Genomic DNA, 18,866 nt, shown 5'->3' with positions numbered 1-18,866 from the left:
TCTTTTATCCATAAAAAGTAAAAAGTTTCTTTTTTTTAACTATGTTATGTTAATCACCATACATTACATCATTAGTTTTTGATGTAGTGTTCCATGATTCATTGTTTGCGTATAACACCCAGTGCTCCGTTCAATACATGCCCTCTTTAATACCCATCACCAGGCTAACCCATCCCCCCACCCCCTCTCCTCTAGAACCCTCAGTTTATTTCTCAGAATCCATAGTCTCTCATGGTTCGTCTCCCCCTCCGATTCCCGCCCCCTTCATTTTTCCCTTCCTACTATCTTCTTTTTTTTTTTTAACATATAATGTATTATTTGTTTCAGAGGTACAGGTCTGTGATTCAACAGTCTTACACAATTCACAGCGCTCACCATAGCACATACCCTCCCCAATGTCTATCACCCAGCCACCCCATCCCTCCCACATTTGCAATGACGTGGATGGAACTGGAGGGTATTATGCTGAGCGAAATAAGTCAATCAGAGAAAGACATGTATCATATGACCTCACTGATATGAAGGAATTCTTAATCTCAGGTAACAAACTGAGGGTTGCTGGAGTGGTGGAGGGTGGGAGGTAAAAAGTTTCTTGAAAAACACATAGTGGGATAGTATTTTTAAAAAAGCAACTTTTAATTGCACTACTGGGTATTTACCACAAAGATACAAATGTAGGGACCCGAAGGGGTACGTGTACCCCAATGTTTATAGCAGCAATGTCCACAATAGCCAAACTGTGGAAAGAGCCAAGATGCCCATCGACAGATGAATGGATAAAGAAGAAGTGGTATATATACACAATGGAATATTATGCAGTCATCAAAAGGAATGAGATCTTGCCATTTGCAACGACGTGGATGGAACTGGAGGGTGTTATGCTGAGTGAAATAAGTCAATCAGAGAAAGACATGTATCACATGACCTCACTGATATGAGGAATTCTTAATCTCAGGAAAGAAACTGAGTGTTACTGGAGTGGTTGGGGGTGGGAGGGATGGGGTGGCTGGGTGATAGACATTGGGGAGGGTATGTGCTACGGTGAGCGCTGTGAATTGTGCAAGACTGTTGAATCACAGATCTGTACTTCTGAAACAAATAACACAACATATTTTAAGAAAAAAGAAAAAGAAGAAGATAACAGAAGAGGAAGAAAAGGGGAGTATGTCAGAGGGGGAGACGAACCATGAGAGATGATGGACTCTGAAAAACAAACTGAGGGTTCTAGAGGGGAGGGGGGTAGGGGGATGGGTTAGCCTGGTGATGGGTATTGAGGAGGGCACGTTCTGCATGGAGCACTGGGTGTTATGAACAAACAATGAATCATGGAACACTGCACCAAAAACTAATGATGTAATATATGGTGATTAACATAACAATAAAAAATTAAAAAAAAGCAACTTTTAGAAAAATTATCAACAATCTGGTAGGTATAATGGAATCACGTGTTGATCACAGAATTTTTATGTTAGAGAACAGTCATCTCCCCAAATCTCTACACTTGATGCAGCTATAAAGTAAATGGATCTCACTGATATGTTGATGGGTGGAAAAGCCTTGGATCCAGAAATCTGGACATTTATACAGATAAGGAAAATACAACTTCCACTGATGTTACACACATGTAAGTTGCAGGAATGACTTTTAGTTATCATTAGACCCTTGCACATCTTTTGAAAGCTAACACACCATATGTAAAACAAAACCAATGCAGAAAAACTCCAATAGCATTAAATTTGAGTTTACTTTAAGCTACTGTAATATTTTATTTTTGGTTGGAAACCAATTTATTTTTTGGTTAATTTAATGCTTTTCAGCAATGGGAGAGTATCACACTGATATTATCATGAAGTTTTATTAAATAGTATCATGACAAATGTCCTAGCATATGGTCACCTGTCTCTTCCTACCTAGCACATTTCTTCTCCCTGCCCAACTGAGCTGCAAAAGAGATTAGTAACTGCCACTATCAATGGAATGCAAACAGTATACCAGCAGTGTGGTCAGGCTTTTACCATTTTATTTCTACTACAGATTCTAAAAAGCCACAAAGCTTTGCTTTCAGAAATATTTCTGACTACAAGTTGAATCATAAAAATATACCCCAAATTAGAAAACCACCAACACACTTTAAAACAAAAAGATGCAAAATAGTATCACTAATTACATCTTCTTTATGTTTAATTTTTGTCTTTATTTTTGCTTTTCAAACACTTTAAAAATAGAACTAAAAAAAAATAGCACTCCCTACGTTTAGTGCCTCAATATTTTATAATGATAAGTACTTGTTTAAAACTACTTTCCAGAAGTAGGGAATAAGATTCAGATTAGATTTAGGCATGCAAAAACAAAACAGAAAGTGAGTTAATTTGACGTGTCATTTAGGAAGTCATAGAAAAGCACAATTTCTTCATGAAGAGATCCTACCACTGACCACATCTGACGACAAAACATTGGTATGCTCAATTTTTTTAAATTGCTGAAAATGCTATTGATAGTGCTATGAAAAGATACTCATTGAGAGTAGTAATTTTCTATCTAGCATTATCACATGAATGTACACACATGTAAATTTATTATGCCCAGAAGCAAATCCACAATCCATAAAACTGAAGCTGACAAAGGAATCTACATTTCAGATAAAAGAGGAGACCCAAGGAAAAAGAATTTTAAAATAAAATTGCTAGAAAGTTTTGGGAAACAAAAACAATTCTTTCGGAATGTGGACCTTAGTTCACATTATTATTAAACAGAACTCAACAGTCTTATAAAGAGATAATCACATTTAAGCCTCTAGTTTATTTGTGTAAAGATTATTTAATAAAAGCAGGAAGTCCAAACAATGACCTCAACAGAATTACTCCTCAGATGACCAAAGTGTGTGTTAAAAATAAATCAATTGGGCCCAATCACATGATTAACAAAGGAATTAGGTTGATTACAGCATTTTCCTAGAGTATTAGTGATGATTTTTGTTTATATTTTAATTCAAGGAAAGAATGGAACAGCCTGAAGCAAAGCCCTTCATTCAAATGTCTCTTCAAATTTCACAATATTGGCAGGTGCACTCAGTAATAAATTGGTAACTCAAATTATTGAAGGGCTTCAAATTTAAACAAATTCTTGGTACTTACTTGGCTACTGTGTACTGAACCCACTTTAATAAAGCCTTCTTAGCATTTCCTTGGATCTTGGTGGCCACTTTCCGTTTACTTGGGGGGCTGGCGGTCTCAGCGCTAACCATGCTGTCCACAGAGGATGTGCTGCCTGACAAAGACTGCAGCTGTGGCAGGTTGCTGGTCAACTCCTCAATCTGTTCATGAGTTAACAGGTGGCAAAAACATAAGAATTATCTTGTTCTTCTTTCCTTGGATGTTTTACTTTTCCAACTAAAAGTGATTTAAATTCACGCCCTTAACACCATTGACAAGGTAAGTTCTTAAGGCATAATCGATGTTGTACTCTTCTTCCGACTTCCACTGCATCTAAAACTAACTCGTACACAGTAATAAACACTTGTTAAACACATGAATGAATGAATAAAATAAAACCTAATGGTTATCCAAACTCCTAGAGCATACAACACCAAAAGGGAACCTAATGTGAACTATGGACTTTGATAATGATGGGTCAATATAGGTTCATTAATTGTAACATGTGTATTACTTCAGTGGAGGATGCTGGTTATGGGAGAAGCTACACATGGTGTGTGGACACAGGATATATGGGAAATCTCTGTACTTTTTGTTCAGTTTTGCTGTGAACCTAAAACTGCTCTAAAAAATAAAGTCTTAAAACAAAAACTAAGTGTCTGCCTTGGGCTCAGGTCATGATCTCGGGGTCCTGAGATCAAGCCCCGTGTCTGGCTCCCTGCTCAGTGGGGAGTCTGCTTCTCCCTCTCCCTTTGCCCCTCATCCCTGCTTGTCCTCTCTCTCTCCCTCTCAAATAAATTAATAAAATCTTCAAAAAATAAACAACCTAATGGCTAGAACAATTATTCTAGATGGAATGGTAAGTTCATTTCTCCCCTTAATGTCTAATGGGAACATAAAACTGGTCCCTTCCAGAGAACAAAAAAAAAAAAAAACAATTTCCTGAACTCTTTCTACACCAATATCTCATCTCTGATGTGCCCTGCTCATTTTTCAGATGGAGCACCTATGTCACAGTTCTTTGTGGGAGTACCATGTATAACATCTTTGCAGGGAAGAAGAGGAAATTTTTCTGCTAACAAAAAACAATATACATGGAAAGTCAAATTTCTGCTCACTTGAGAATCAACCCCAAAGGTAGGGCAAATGAGAGTACTATTAAAATTTCTACCACTACCTCCATCCATGACATTATATCAACTGAAAAGGGAGCTATAGTACAATACCTGGAAATATAGAATAATGGTCCACACCAATCCAAGAACTATTGAAGGTCGGCCATCAGCTATATCAGTGGAGTTAATGTTGACTAATTTAATCTGTTTAAAAAGAAAAACTGTACTAGTAATGTACTAGAAGATTATAGACCACCCAATTATGCAATAATTAGCACTTTAATAGACATCAGTTGGACAATTTGGTCATGCCTATGTAGTGATAAACAAGAGTAAGTCGGGTGAGCCATCAAAACAAACAAGCACATGGTTTCAGTGGAAATTTCAGGAGCATTCATTAGGGGCACACAATAAAAACAACTATAGAATGAATTTCAAAAAATTGTTTAAATTTGAAAAAATATGACATCATGCAAGGAATTACCAACAAAACACCACACAGAAAAAAAAAGGTTATTTTTTAAATTCAGAAGTTGACTGGAACTTAAAAGAAACTGTGATGAGTAGTTTAAGAAAATGCACTTACTTTGAAGTTTGTTACCAAATAGCATGAAACTTATGTTCTCTTTTACCTATAAAAGTCAGGAGTTAAAAATTCTAAAATTTGTACTAACCGGTGATCCTCTGTACATGGACTGACATGAAAAACAAAGGGAGAAGATGATATACACACATAAATAATTTTTAAAAATCAGAGTTATTCTTTCAAAGAGAATAAAAATGTAGGTAGTAAATTTAGAGCAAGATTTGGGGAATACATTGTAAAGACAGAGGAAAGCCAAGAAATAATAAAGTAGAAGAGACCATTAGGGTTTAGTTCCTGACTTTTGAGCATTCAGGAGAGATGTTAACTTGTCTGTAGTTGTCTCTAATTATTTATTTTAACGCCTTCCCAACTACTAAAAATGTTATTTCCTAAGTCCCAGCAAAACGGATGTATGGTAAGTCTATCTCAGCCATTCTCAGAACAATACAATTAACAACTGCTCACCATACTTTCAATAATCCCTAAACAAATTAGAAAAAAAAAATAAAGTGCTCCTTAGATTTCTAGCTCAATAATTCTCAGACAAGATTGAATAAGATGTGTTATTAATAATAAAGGTAGAAGTTTGTAAATGGCTTACTTTTAAAAAATTATCAGATGCAAAATCATCCCACAAATACTTTACTCTGGAGTAATTAGTTTAAATTTACTAGTAGAGTAAAAGTTAGCACAAAAATCACTGTAAATAATTTGAGATATATTTGAGATATACCTATGGGATTTTGTCTCACTGGTGAAATTCATTCATCAGGTTCAGAGACAGGAAAAAAAATATTGAGAACTTCCATAGATTGCAAGCTTATGTGTCTATTTCTTTTAAACCTAGCACAGCATGAGACAAATAATACATGTTTGTAGAAAATAAAGATCACATTTTTTAACCTTTTATGACAGAACCTATTGCAATGTCCATAACCATTTTGATTACTCTGGTTTACAGCTTCTCCAGAATTTTCTCCACATCCATTTTAGTATCCACAGGGCACAGATATATAATACATGCTAATAACCAGAAGATTAATGCATTCCATGAAGGGCAGATTATTTATCTTTCCTTATATATCATTCTTTTTAAAAATGATAAGTTGAATTTTCTACCTCAATCCAGCTCCAGATGTACCATGAAGTTAATATACTGAATTTATGATAGAACCTAAAGATATCTTGCTCAACTTCTGAAGAAAAAATGCTTTCCACAATTATTTTTCCTCTTAAAAACTGTGTGTTCTATAATGGGCCATCAACTATATCAGTGGAGTTAAGGCTCCATAGAGCCTACTCTTATTGGGCTTATGAACTTATCCTATTAAATTCTTAATAGCCTAGGAGTGGGGGATGGGCAATAGAGACATTCAAAGAGAATGAAGAATTCCCAGAAACCAGAAGGAGAATGGGATCACATTTATTGACCTCACCTTTGACCTGGTGACCTTGGGGGTGCAGCTCAAGAATCTGCCTTAACAAGATCTCTAGGTTTTGTTGATTCTGATGCATGCCAATGTTTGAGAATCCTGTACCAGACAATTGTATGTGGCCCAGGTAATCTGGGGAAGTTTGATTTTGCAAGCCAGAAGCCCATATGGACTGGTCTGTGTTTCCTCCAAATTCACATGATGAGGCCCTAACCCCCAGTGTGACTGTATTTAGAGACAGGACCTTTAAGCAGGTAATTAAAATTAAATGAGGTAATAAGAGCGGGCCCTAATCCAATAGGACTGAGGTCCTTATGAGAAGAGAAGGAGACACCAAAGCTCCTTCTCTCTTTCCGCACCCACACAGAGGAAAGGCCAGTGAGTGTCTGTCTGCAAGCAGGAAGAGACAAAGAAACCAACTCTGCTGGTACCTTGATCTTAAACCTCCAGCCTCCACAACTGTGAAAAAAGAAATTTCTGTTATTTAAGCCATCCAGTCTGTGGTAGTGTTATGGGGGCCACAGCAAACTAATACAAGGCCCACAGGTATTTCCAAAAAATATTCCAATTATTTGGGAATAAATTTCGAAAAAAAATTCAATTAAAACTCCAGATCCCTACCTTTTCTTGATAAATTGGAAAACCTAACGAATGGATGCATTGCCACTTTATGCTAGTTGCTTTCTACAATGAGGTGTCGAGTGAGTCATTCTAACCAGTGATATAGTTAGCCAACTACCTGCATTATTTAATAAATAACTTAAATAAATAGTTAGATTTTAATAAAAATCCAGATTGCTGACTTCTCTTGTTTAATTGGGAAATCTGAGATCCCTGTGCTTGCATTTCACTGAGGCAACTATAGCTAGAACTGAATGTTGATTTCCATCTTCCAGACAGGGCACGAAACTTGCTCAATTCTCCTGTTTCCATAATTAGCCTCTAACTCACTTCATCTTTAAGATCACCTATCTGACTTTATAGGAACTAAATTTATGTCGCTTGTCTACACTAAGGGAAGTTTTAGGAAAGGTGGTCAGTGGTTGGCTCCTTGCATTACTGTTTAGAATGACCTACCTGATACCTCACTGGGGAAAGAAACTGGTGGAAATGGTACAGGATCTACTCATTAGAATCACGTTTACGTGGTTCCTATCAGGTATTAATGTATGCTTTTTCCAGTTTCCCTGTAAACAAGTGGAAAACAAACACAATGGTAGGGTTTTCTCCAGTAAAATTTGAGGTGTGCCCTTATCATTCCTTAAATCAAGCTAGAATCCAAAGACTAAACTGATTTTCTATTATCTAAAGAAAAAACCTAAATGGAGGGCAAATTAGGTCCAAAGGTCAAAAACAAATTCCTGAAAATATGTTTGAGATATAAGTTCTTAAATTATAAAAATAAAATAAAATAAATAGCAAGGTAGGCACTAAAGAGCCTTAAAACAAACTCATTCCTCCCCACAGTCAAATTTTATTACTTAGGTTTGTTCTATGAAAATGATCTTGTGTAAAACAAGTCTTCTGTGAAAAGAAAACTCTTTGGTCCTCTTTACAAACAATGCCTTTATAGGTTAAGTCCTTAAATTTTCCCCAAGACATTAACAAGAGGAATGTTTTTTATATCCAATGAAGGATAGCTCACAACAAAGCAGGATACTATAATTATATAGGTAAAATGGGAGCCTCAGTGACTTGGAAAGATATAAATATCTTGTTCAACATGGCTTTTTTAGCTTTCTATGAAAACCTCATGGAGGAAGCTGGAAGAAGAGGAACACTCCATTAATAATGATATTAGTGATCTGGAAACAATGTCCAATATTCTATAAGAAGCTAATATTGTTTTTCTACACCATCCTAATGTCCAGAATCTCTCTTTGGCATGGAGTCTACACAAATGACTGGACTTTATATTGTTTAATCGTACCACCAACTGATCAAAATATAAATTATTCAGTGAACAGAATCAAGTATTTTTGTATTTTCTAGAGTTCCTTTCATATGGAAAGTATTCAAATATGCATTTGGGTAGTAAATAAATGAATTTGGTGATATAGATGTTCAAGGAAATAGTTGAATCATTCTATTTTCAAGGAGTATCTAGAGATCCATTTATAGAGCTGGTTTTGGTACTGCCAAACACAGACACCTAAATTCCCACAAGTTGGGAAAAGGCTAAATCTAAACCAGTTGGTGCACCTGGTTTGGAAGGAAACATGGCAATACCTAACAAAACCACATACACACTTACTTCTTAGATAATCACACTTTCAGGAATTTACCCAGAAAATACCCTTCTAATAGTGTGAAAGTATGGTGGACAGCCTTTAATTGCATCATTGTGTTTGCTAAATACTAGAAACAACCTAAATGCCCCATTCATAAGTGATTGAATAAACTCCGGCACATCCACATAATGAATGCAGCTGTAAAAAGGAATGAGGAAGATCTCCGTGAACCGATTTGGAAGATTTCCATGATATACTGTTAAATGAGAAGAGCAAAGTGCAGGAATGTATTATAGGGTGTTACCCTTCATATAAAAAAAAAAGAGGGTGTACGAAAATACATCTGCTCATTTATGCAAAAGAAACGTTGGGAGAATAAATTAGAAGCTGGTTCCCTAAGATGAGATAGGGAATGAAAGGAAGAACGATGAGAATCGAATAGTAAGGATAATGAGCGGGTGCCTTCTCTAAGCATAACTTTTACTCTTGGAATCATAATGATGTCTCATTCCCCAAAATAAAAATAATAAGAATAAGAATAAGAATCATAGTCAACTAGGATGTATGTGTGTGTGAGGGGGTATTACTCAAAACTGAATACACCTTGATTACCAAACTCTATTACAAAAGACTATCATAACACTGAAGGGAGAGAAAAAGAACAAAAGTAACCTAAGTAAATTTGGAAAATAGTCTTTTAGCTGAATGCTGTAATACTAAAGACCAAAAGACTTATACATACACACTGTTCTCCAGTGAGTAAATCTGTTTCTCACAGGGGTCTGGTGAGCAATTCTTGAACAATTTTACGTCTATACTAAGATTAAAAAAATAGGTGAATGCATTATAAATGAAAGCCAGGTTTCTCACTGTCAGAGAAAATAGAAACAAATAAGCATGGGAGGCTATTAACAAACCTTGTGGTATTGGACTGGATCAGAAGTATCAGTTTAAACTAATGGTTTACATACACACACACACACACACACACACACACACACACACACACACACACACAGAGAGAGAGAGAGAGAGAGAGAGAGAGAAAGGAGTCAGGGGGAGAGAGAAAAAACATATATGCATATACCTGGGTTAGTAAACATTCGTATTTTCTAAATCTGTCTGTTGAGAGGGCTTAGGGGCAATGAAACTTCAGTAGCAATGAGCACACCCAGCACGCAAACATTGTTCACTAATAAAAAGACCAAAGCCTGCTTAGGGAAGTGGTTGATTCCGGAACTGGGGCAGGGAAAACATGTAGTTCTGGAAAATGAGGAAATGCCTGAAAAAGGATGGGGCCATATTAGAAGCCAAATGGCCAAAGCTGGAACAATTTGAGTATTATTATTATTATTATTATTGGATTATACTTATAGAATAAAATAAGTTCATGCCAAAATAAATAATTGAATAAATAAATAAATGGTGGGAGGGAGAAAGGACAACCTTTACTTACAGAACACTTTCAATTAATACATGTGAAAGGACTGAGGGAAACACAAAATTACCATTAGGCAAACATCACAGAAATAATTACTGAAGAAGGCAATCAATGCTAAAATCAGGAAGCAAAATTTGCAAGAAGTAGAGTATTAGCATAATCTCAGTTACCTCCCCTAAGTTATTTCTCAGTTATAAAGGAAAAAATCATAAATTTATCATAAAAAAAAACCCACAGCAGAGAGCCTTGCCAAGTGATTGAGGTTAACATCACCAGCAATAAGATCATCAATCCTATATCCACTTACATGGTGCCCCGAGAAGAATGCAACATCACTTCCTTGGAATTCTTGCCACAAATGTATAACCTCAATCTAATCTTGAGGAAACATCAAACAAACCCAAATTGAGAGACATTCTCCAAAATAACTGACCAGCAGCTATTATCAAGGTCACGAAGGACAAGGAAAGACAAGGTCATAGAGTGGAAGAGACCAAGGAGCCACAATTAAATGCAAGCTGTGTTACTGGATTGGATCCTGGAGAGAAGTAAGACATTAGTGGAAAAAGGGATGAAATTAGACAAATGTCTATGCTTTAATGCATTGTATCACACCAATTTAAAAGTCCTTCTTTAATAATTGTGCCATATATATATATATATATATATATATATACATGTACTATGTATGTAAGTTCTTCACATTAGAGGAAGCTGCCCAAAGTATAGACAGGAAATCTCTCTGCCATTTTTTTGCCACTTTCCTGTAAATCTAGAATTATTTTACAATAATATTGACTCGCTGTATAATTCACATGCAGTGTTTTTACTACACAGTCAACTTGAAAAACATCAGTATGCTCACACTTTCTTGTTTAAAAAGGTGTTTTGTTTTGTCTCTCTCTTACCTTCCTTCCTTCAAGGAACTTGAGTGCTGTGCCAATATTAGCTACAGCATGGATTCGCTTCATACGGCGTCCTTGTTCACATGGCTATAAACAGGAAGGAAAAGGAATAAATAAAAATGCACACATTAAAAAGATAATCATAAAATGAACTTAAATGGATTAAAAATATACTTGAAGAATATTCAAGAACAATGCCAAGGATACTCATTCCTTCAAATGATGCTTTTCATGTTAATGTGGTCCTGGACCATAATGACATGCAAAAAATTTAAATAACCATTTCCAAGGTTTATTTATAATTTCAGAGTAATTTCATTTTATGTAATTCAGAAACTCAAAGGGCTCCATATAAATAAATAAGAAAGGTTAAATTGGAAATTGTCCTTGTATGTCTCAGTTTTCTTATCCACTAAGAAAGAATGCTGAGATTCTTTTTGAAATTTCTTCTAGCTTCAAGGTCTTATTATTCTACGGCTGAATGAGTAGGCACTTAAACAGAAGTAGGACTCTTGTGTCAAAATATTACTTTTTCTAGAATCATCTAGCTTGGCAATTAAATGCCCATCAAGATTTCTGTACTCTGTTAGTCAAGTACACTGGCAAAATTATATTGATACAGAATGATATACCTCTTTAATACCAACTGAATTATAACAAAGGTTCCTTTAAGCTTCTAGTAAATAACTTAATTCAGGAGGATATATAAAGATGGCCAATTATATCTGGAAACCAAGGCTGTATATATCTCAAGTCAATGACTCCCACATCTGAATGCTAATCCAGTTTATTTAGCTCATGCATATACCTGTATATTCCAAATTAGCTTTTCATATGTGTTTTGTTTGATTTCCCCCGAAGCAGAACCTGAGACAAGGTCTTGGGTGCATGAAGTTTATTGGGGAGGTGACTTCAGGTAGTAAGAGTGAGGAGATGCATGGAGAATGAGACAGGGAAGAAGAAAAAGCGTTATTGAGGGTTTCTGCTGTGAGCAACTGGGCCTCAATCCTGCTGGGGACCCAGGTACTCTATGAGATATGTGTAAATTATGTCACAGAATTGTCCCCGGCAGACTGGAGCATTTATTCACGGACTCCCATCTCTACTGGTTGAGGGTCCTTAGGGACCACTAACCCTTCCACATTTCAGGGCTGCCTTGAGCAACTTGTGCTTTGATAAAAGCCATGAGGATGGAATCCTGGTGTTAACAGGATTTGAGGCTAATTTGCAATGACGTGGATGGAACTGGAGGGTGTTATGCTGAGTGAAATAAGTCAATCAGAGAAAGACATGTATCATATGACCTCACTGATATGAGGAATTCTTAATCTCAGGAAACAAACTGAGGGTTGCTGGAGTGGTGGGGGGGTGGGAAAGATGGGGTGTCTGGGTGATAGACATTGGGGAGGGTATGTGCTATGGTGAGCGCTGTGAATTGTGCAAGACTGTTGAATCACAGATCTGTACTTCTGAAACAAATAATGCAATATATGTTAAGAAAAAAAAAAGAAGAAGATAGCAGGAGGGGCAGAATGAAGGGGAGTAAATCAGAGGGGGAGACGAACCATGAGAGATGGTGGACTCTGAAAAACAAACTGAGGGTTCTAGAGGGGAGGAGGGTGGGGGGATGGGTTGGCCTGGTGATGGGTATTAAAGAGGGCACATTCTGCGTGGAGCACTGGGTGTTATGCACGAACAATGAATCATGGAACACTACATCAAAAACTAATGATGTAATGTATGGTGATTAACATAAAAATAAAAAAATTTAAAGATAAAAAAAAACAGGATTTGAGGCTAGATGCTGCTACAGTCTATGGGCAATGTTTCGCACTGTCTGAATTCTCACTCGCTGAAGAAGGAGGCGAGCTGAGATGGCACAGGGGCGCTGAAAGCATCCACTACAATATGAATCCTATTAAGATAAATGATTTACACAAAATTATTACCAGTTTGTAATTTTTCAACAAGCAAACTCTTTTACAAAAGCTATTTTGAGGACTCTGCACAAAATTAACTGGAAATTTATGTTTAGGAAAACACTTAAAAATCTCAATTACCCAAGTAATAATGATTGTGTAGCTTTTGTCAAGAAGCAGTAGATAAAGAAAAAATGAGTACTCCCAATTTTGGACTCTGTTTCTAACATGTTATACAATAGTTTGAGGATTATTTCCTGAGTACTTTTTTGTAATTATGGCAAATGGCACTTATAAGTAGTTTATCTTTGCAAACTACTTACTTCTCTACTACTCTGAAATAACAAAACATAATCCAGAAAAACAAAATGTAGATCTTCCTCAACTTACATTGGGGCTATATCCTGATAAACTCACTTCAAGTTGGAAATACTGCAAATCAAAAATGCATTTAATACACCCAACCTACCAAACATCACAGCTTCACCTAGCTCACCTTAAATGTGCTCAGACCATTTACATTAGCCTACAGTTGGGCAAACTCACCTCATACAAAGCCTATCTTATAATGGAGTGTTTAATATTTCATATAATTTATTCAATACTGAAAGTGAAAAACGGAATGTCCATGTGGGTACAGAATGCTTTTGTAATGTATCGCTTCTTTATCCTCGTGATCACGTGGCTCATTAGGAGCTGTGGCTCTCTGTCACTGCCCAGCATCATGAGAGAGGATCATCCTGTCGTTAGCCCAGGAAAAGATCCAAATTCAAAATTTCAAGTATGGTTTTTACTAAATGTATATTGCTTTCACATCATCATGAAGTCAAAAAGTCATGAAGTCGAACCACTCTAAGTTGGGGACTGTCTATACTTTATTATTGAGTAATGTAGAAAAATATATTCTGTAGTTCACTGTCAATGTGTGTTTTTTTTTTTCCACTCTGCTGGTTGCACTGTACCTAAAAACAAGCTGTTCCTGTGACAAATGACTGATGATGGAGGATGTCCACAAGTGCATGAAGAATGTCACGCTTATTTCCAACTTAATTTTCAGCAAGCAACTACATAAGTAATGCACAGTTACGGACCAAACACCCTTTCCAAATGGAAAGCAAACACTATAAACTGAGGTGTGTTAATCTGCAAGTCATCTTCCTGGACACCACAGAGAGGCAGTAGTTAAACATGACAAAATCCTAACGAAGTTTTTTTACTCTGCCTTCCAAGGTAGCTACTACTAGATGTAATGTTTCAGATCCACTAAAGGTGGGAGGAAAGAGAAAGGGAATGTATTCTCTGCTCCCAGAAGTGACTGATAGGCCAGAAGAACTACAAAATAGAACTTTGTCTTATAGGGACAGCACCTTTTACACTCCCAACTCCACAACCCCCGGATTCCAAAGGGGAACAATTTGACAAGTCTGGTCGCAGGAAAAGTCCTTACCAGTTTCTGCCCAGACAGGACCTCCAGAAGAGCAAGCAGCTTAACACCATCTTTCATGTCCTCAAAAAGATCATCTACCACCAGTGGGGGTTTCCGCTAGGAGATAAAAAATTAATGAGTAAGTGCAAAAAATGGTTCTCTCTCCCTCTCTCTCTATGTCATACCTCTGCTACTCACTGTGGTGAAATCTGTACGAACAATCTCTAAATACTTAAATTCTTTATTTTGGATATGATTGGCAATTACCAGTTATTGGAGAAAAACAACCCTTTGGAGAGAAACTTGCTCAAAAACCTCAGGAGACTTAATGCTTGGGCTTTCGTTATACATACCAGCTTCTTTCTAGAAAGGAATTTTTGTCAAGAGTCAAAGATGGTAGGGGGTTAGAGAAGGAAAAGAGGTCACTATCAACATAAAAGATAAGAGAGACGTGGAAGGGGAGTTGCCCCAGGTAAACTGTACCAACCTCCCAACTTCGCTGTGGGCGAGCACATTACCAGGGCTTACCTAAGCCCACTCTGGCTGCAGTAATCTCCTTAGCTCAGGGGCCAGCTGTGGGAGCACAGCTAAGATTGTAGACTGAATGTCCTGTGGGTTAGCTGGCCAGGTCCTGTTTCTCAGCCTGACAAATCTAGCTCAGCTTCTCTCAGAACGTGGCGCTGAACTCAAGAGGATCGTTTAAGTGCAAGATTACAGACTGATCAGGGCAACTCCATCACCACTACTAGAAAAATAAGTCAAAGCCCATTTTCAATTCATGGAGGGTCTCTTATTTTTTATAAAGATCACTAAAATACTTAATATACTGGGCTTTGTCCAACCTTGAATTAAGGTCTATCTTGGCTCAGAAGAAAGGAAACAGGTGGTGATGCTAATGTTCATGGTCAGTGGAGGATTGGTGTCCTCAGATTTCTCACAGAAAGAACTTTTCCATTTATTACCTGGGTTCAAGCGCTATAGTTTCCTGGTTCTCCCTGAATCATGTTAAAAGCCTAATGTTATATTTCTGACTATATCCAATTGTCTTTCTTTCTAAAAAAGAAAAAAGAAAGGAAAAGTTCTATGTAGAGATACTTAATCACCAAATGTTTTATTCAAATGAGACTTTTTTCTCTACCCACTGATAGGGAGCATTTATATTTCTCTTATGACTGCATGAATTATGGTCTCTGAATGGCACAATTCTAATTTTAAATGCATTTTCTCTCTTCATAAAATGAACAGATGAATACATTTTGTTCTCATACTGTGAAATACATGTTCAAAAATAACAGAGTTTTCATTTTCAGGCATTCCCTTTTATATTCCACTATTCACACTGTTTATAATTAATATAGCAAAAAATGTAATAATGACTTTATATCCTAAGCATATAAATAAAATTATTAGTGAGCTACAATGAAAACTATTCAGTGTGATAAGAATCAAAATTATTGTATTAGTTATATGTAATCATTAAAAATATGGCCTGTTTATCATGCAAAATATCCATTTGTATCCTAAGAATATAAATGCAGTATAACAATGAGGAAAAAGTTAATAAATATGTGATATATTCAGTGAACAAATGCAAATGAAGTTTTTCTTATACTGTGTTAACCTGAAAATATATAAAGAAAATGAGACAAAGCAGGGAATTTTCTTGAAAAGATAAAAATTCCAAAAAATTTGACACAAAAAACCAAGTCACATCCATTCAACCATTCAGCCTTTGTTGTTGTTGTTTTTTAAAGATTTATTTATTTATTTATTTGAGAGAGATTGTGCATGTAAGATAGAGAGAGAGAGTAGGGAGTAAGTGTAGGGGCAGAGGGAGAGGGAGAGGGAAAGAATCTCAAGCTGACTGTACACTGAGCCCGGGGCTCCATCTCACAACCCTGAGATCATGACCTGAGCCAAAACCAAGAGTTGGATGCTCAAACGACTAAGCCACCCAAGCATCCCCCCCAAATCTGCCTTTAAACACAAATTCGTCTCTGCCACTTTGAAGACCATTTTCTTGTGACCCCACTGCTGCCTCTGATGTTTCTCCTGTCGAATCTACTGGTGCCCCACAGTCTTCCTTCCCCTCCAGCTGCTTCTGCACATGCTCGTGGACACAGCCATCAGGTCAGCAGTGACCACTGAGCAACTCAGCTCATCAGCCTCTCTGTGTTGACTGCTGGTACCAACCTCTCCTTGATCTGTTCTTCCCCAAACCTCTTTGATCAGCCTGCCTGGTTCACAAGCCTCTTTTCCTTCTCTCTCTCCTTTCTTTCTGACTGTGGCCATCACCGAGATCAATCCTGACTCCTCTGTTCTTCACAAAATTTTGTTTGGATAGAATGACTCCTGAATCCTACTGTCCAGGTAAATGACAGGCACGCATATATTTTTGGCTGAATGACTGACTGAATAAATGAATAAATGCAATTTTCTAAAAAAAAATGATTTGGGGGGCACCTGGGTGACTCAGTCATTAAGCATCTGCCTTCAGCTCAGGTCATGATCCAGGACCCTGGGATCCAGCCCCGCATCAGGCTCCCTGCTCAGCGGGAAGCCTGCTTCTCCCTCCTCCACTCCCCCTGCTTGTGTTCCCTCTCTCGCTGTCTCTGTAAAATAAATAAATAAATAAATAAATAAATAAATAAATAAATAAATAAAATGATTTTTGTAGCCCCTATGCCCATATTAATGGCTCTTAAAATGTGGTGTGTATATATATATATATAATGGGTAAAGAAAAATGTTCTCCAGTTTCCAGGCAATCAGACTGCAAACACAACACAGAATATCTTGTTTCTGAATGTCTTATTCACAGTAAGAACTCATTAAGTATTAGTTGAAGGAATGATTGAAGTTTCCAGTCTGCATGATAAAGAAGGGTAGATGTTTTTTATTACAAGAACAGATACCTAGAATACCCTCAACTTTCCTCTTTCTCTGCTTGGTAAATTCCTGCTCAATTTTCATGACTCAGCTCATACTTCAGCTTTTTCAGTTTTCCAACTAGAATTAAGTCACTTCTTTTGCCCTAAATACGTTGTTCAGATTAGAATGATCATGTTGCATTACTGATTGTGTTAGTTATTTACAAATCTGCGTTAGTTATTTATAAATCTGTGTCCCCAGGAATTCAGATCATGGGGCGGCTTCCTCAAGATAAAGAAGTTGGATATATCATTATATACCTAATACAAGGCACAGTGCTTAACACTAGTTGGCAATAATCATGTAAATGTTGAGTGAATCACACTCAACAGAGATATGTGATGCTTATTTGCAAATATCTTTCAGAATCTTAGAGATACAAATAAGATCATGATGCAGAATTTCTCTTTTTAAAATAGGAAATAAGAGTTGCTTCTGGAAATTTTTCCACCAGTGTCTTCCTGCACAAAGTAAAGAGATGTAGACTGATGGTTATTACCAGTCTAAATAGAAATCAGGAGAAAATATTTCTCCTTAAAATAAAAATGTTTAAAAAATGTTTCTATCAATTTAATTTGTAATGCACAAGTATCATATTTTCAATACACTAAATTATAGGACCAAGCATTATGTAATCAATTCTTCACTTAACTAGTAAAAGAGGTGGAATAATAAACTTCTGGCCAGCCTTACTGTAAAGAGCTGGCAAAAATGAATACTAGAGAATGATCTTCGTATTTCTGTAAGCTCTATCCAATTGCATATAATGTAAACATTGTTCAAAATCAACAAAACACATCAAAAATTACATCAGAATAAAAACATTCTAGTAATTATTGGACAAATTTTGCTCTTCCATTTTGCATAAAGCATTGTTTACATATAGCAAATGATCAACTAGAGGAGACCTTTACTATTGTGACTGAAAATATCAGTTATTTTTTGGAACAATGTTTTAATAAAAAACCTTTCAGATAAAATGTCTTTCCTGTCACATATATAAATACTTACAGCACCAATCTGATTACTCTGGCAGGATTCAGGTCATGGTACTGGCCACCAAAAGAAAGAGTTAGGAAAGCAAGTAACTAATTGGAGCCTGACTTAATGGAAAAACAAAGATAATGTGGTTTTGTTCCTATTCCTTACCAATTTTCAGTTTTAAGCACTAGTCAGGAATCTATCAGGCACTTTTCAAAACCACAATTATCATTTTTTACTATTATTAAGGTAAAATTGTGATAAGCTCTTTTTTTGGTGCAGTATTTTTTAAAATTATATTCTCTTTAGCCTCGACAGTCACATTTAGATTTCTATAGTGGAACCAAAATATATTCATGCTGAATCCGAGGTTGTTCAAAGAACAGAACTTCCCAATTGGGTCAGTGGGAGAGGGAGATAAAGATGGGAGAGAGAACAGAGGAAGGGGTACTTCACTTCTGTGGCTCCTCCTTTCTCTCAGCTCTCCTCAAATGAGGTTTAAACCTAAAATTCTAGCTCTAAGAGGACGGCCTGGGTCAAAAAGTCCCTGGAAAAACAGGGAAGTTGCACATGCCTCTGTGCCTGGTTATACCCTCGGGAGTTAACTCATGACTGAAACAGACTTTACAGAGCTTTTTTCTCTCTTTCTTCTCCTCCTTTATTTTTGCTATTCAGCTCCTTTAATGACACATAATGAGATTCAAAGTCCATCCTTGATATTTATGGAACGTTTAAAAGTACAGGTA

General features: G+C 36.6%; 1 protein-coding gene across 1 annotated transcript in view; it reads right to left on the bottom strand.

Moving 5' to 3' along the window:
* Window positions 1-18,866, bottom strand: part of SYNE1 (spectrin repeat containing nuclear envelope protein 1) — a 454,522-nt gene that overhangs the window by 329,874 nt on the left and 105,782 nt on the right. Inside the window, exons 4-7 of the mRNA XM_028103363.2 lie at window positions 14,230-14,325; window positions 10,867-10,950; window positions 4,379-4,471; window positions 3,135-3,313 (exon numbers count right to left, since the gene is read on the bottom strand). Of these exons, the coding sequence (XP_027959164.1) occupies window positions 3,135-3,313; window positions 4,379-4,471; window positions 10,867-10,950; window positions 14,230-14,325 (452 nt within the window). The remainder of the gene's footprint in view (window positions 1-3,134; window positions 3,314-4,378; window positions 4,472-10,866; window positions 10,951-14,229; window positions 14,326-18,866) is intronic.

This window comes from Eumetopias jubatus, unplaced genomic scaffold (genome assembly GCF_037043125.1).
Source record: "Eumetopias jubatus isolate StellerSeaLion01/CBP00866 unplaced genomic scaffold, mEumJub1_p1.0 scaffold_6, whole genome shotgun sequence".
Lineage (NCBI taxonomy): Eukaryota > Metazoa > Chordata > Mammalia > Carnivora > Otariidae > Eumetopias > Eumetopias jubatus.
This window is presented reverse-complemented; position numbering and strand designations above follow the sequence as displayed.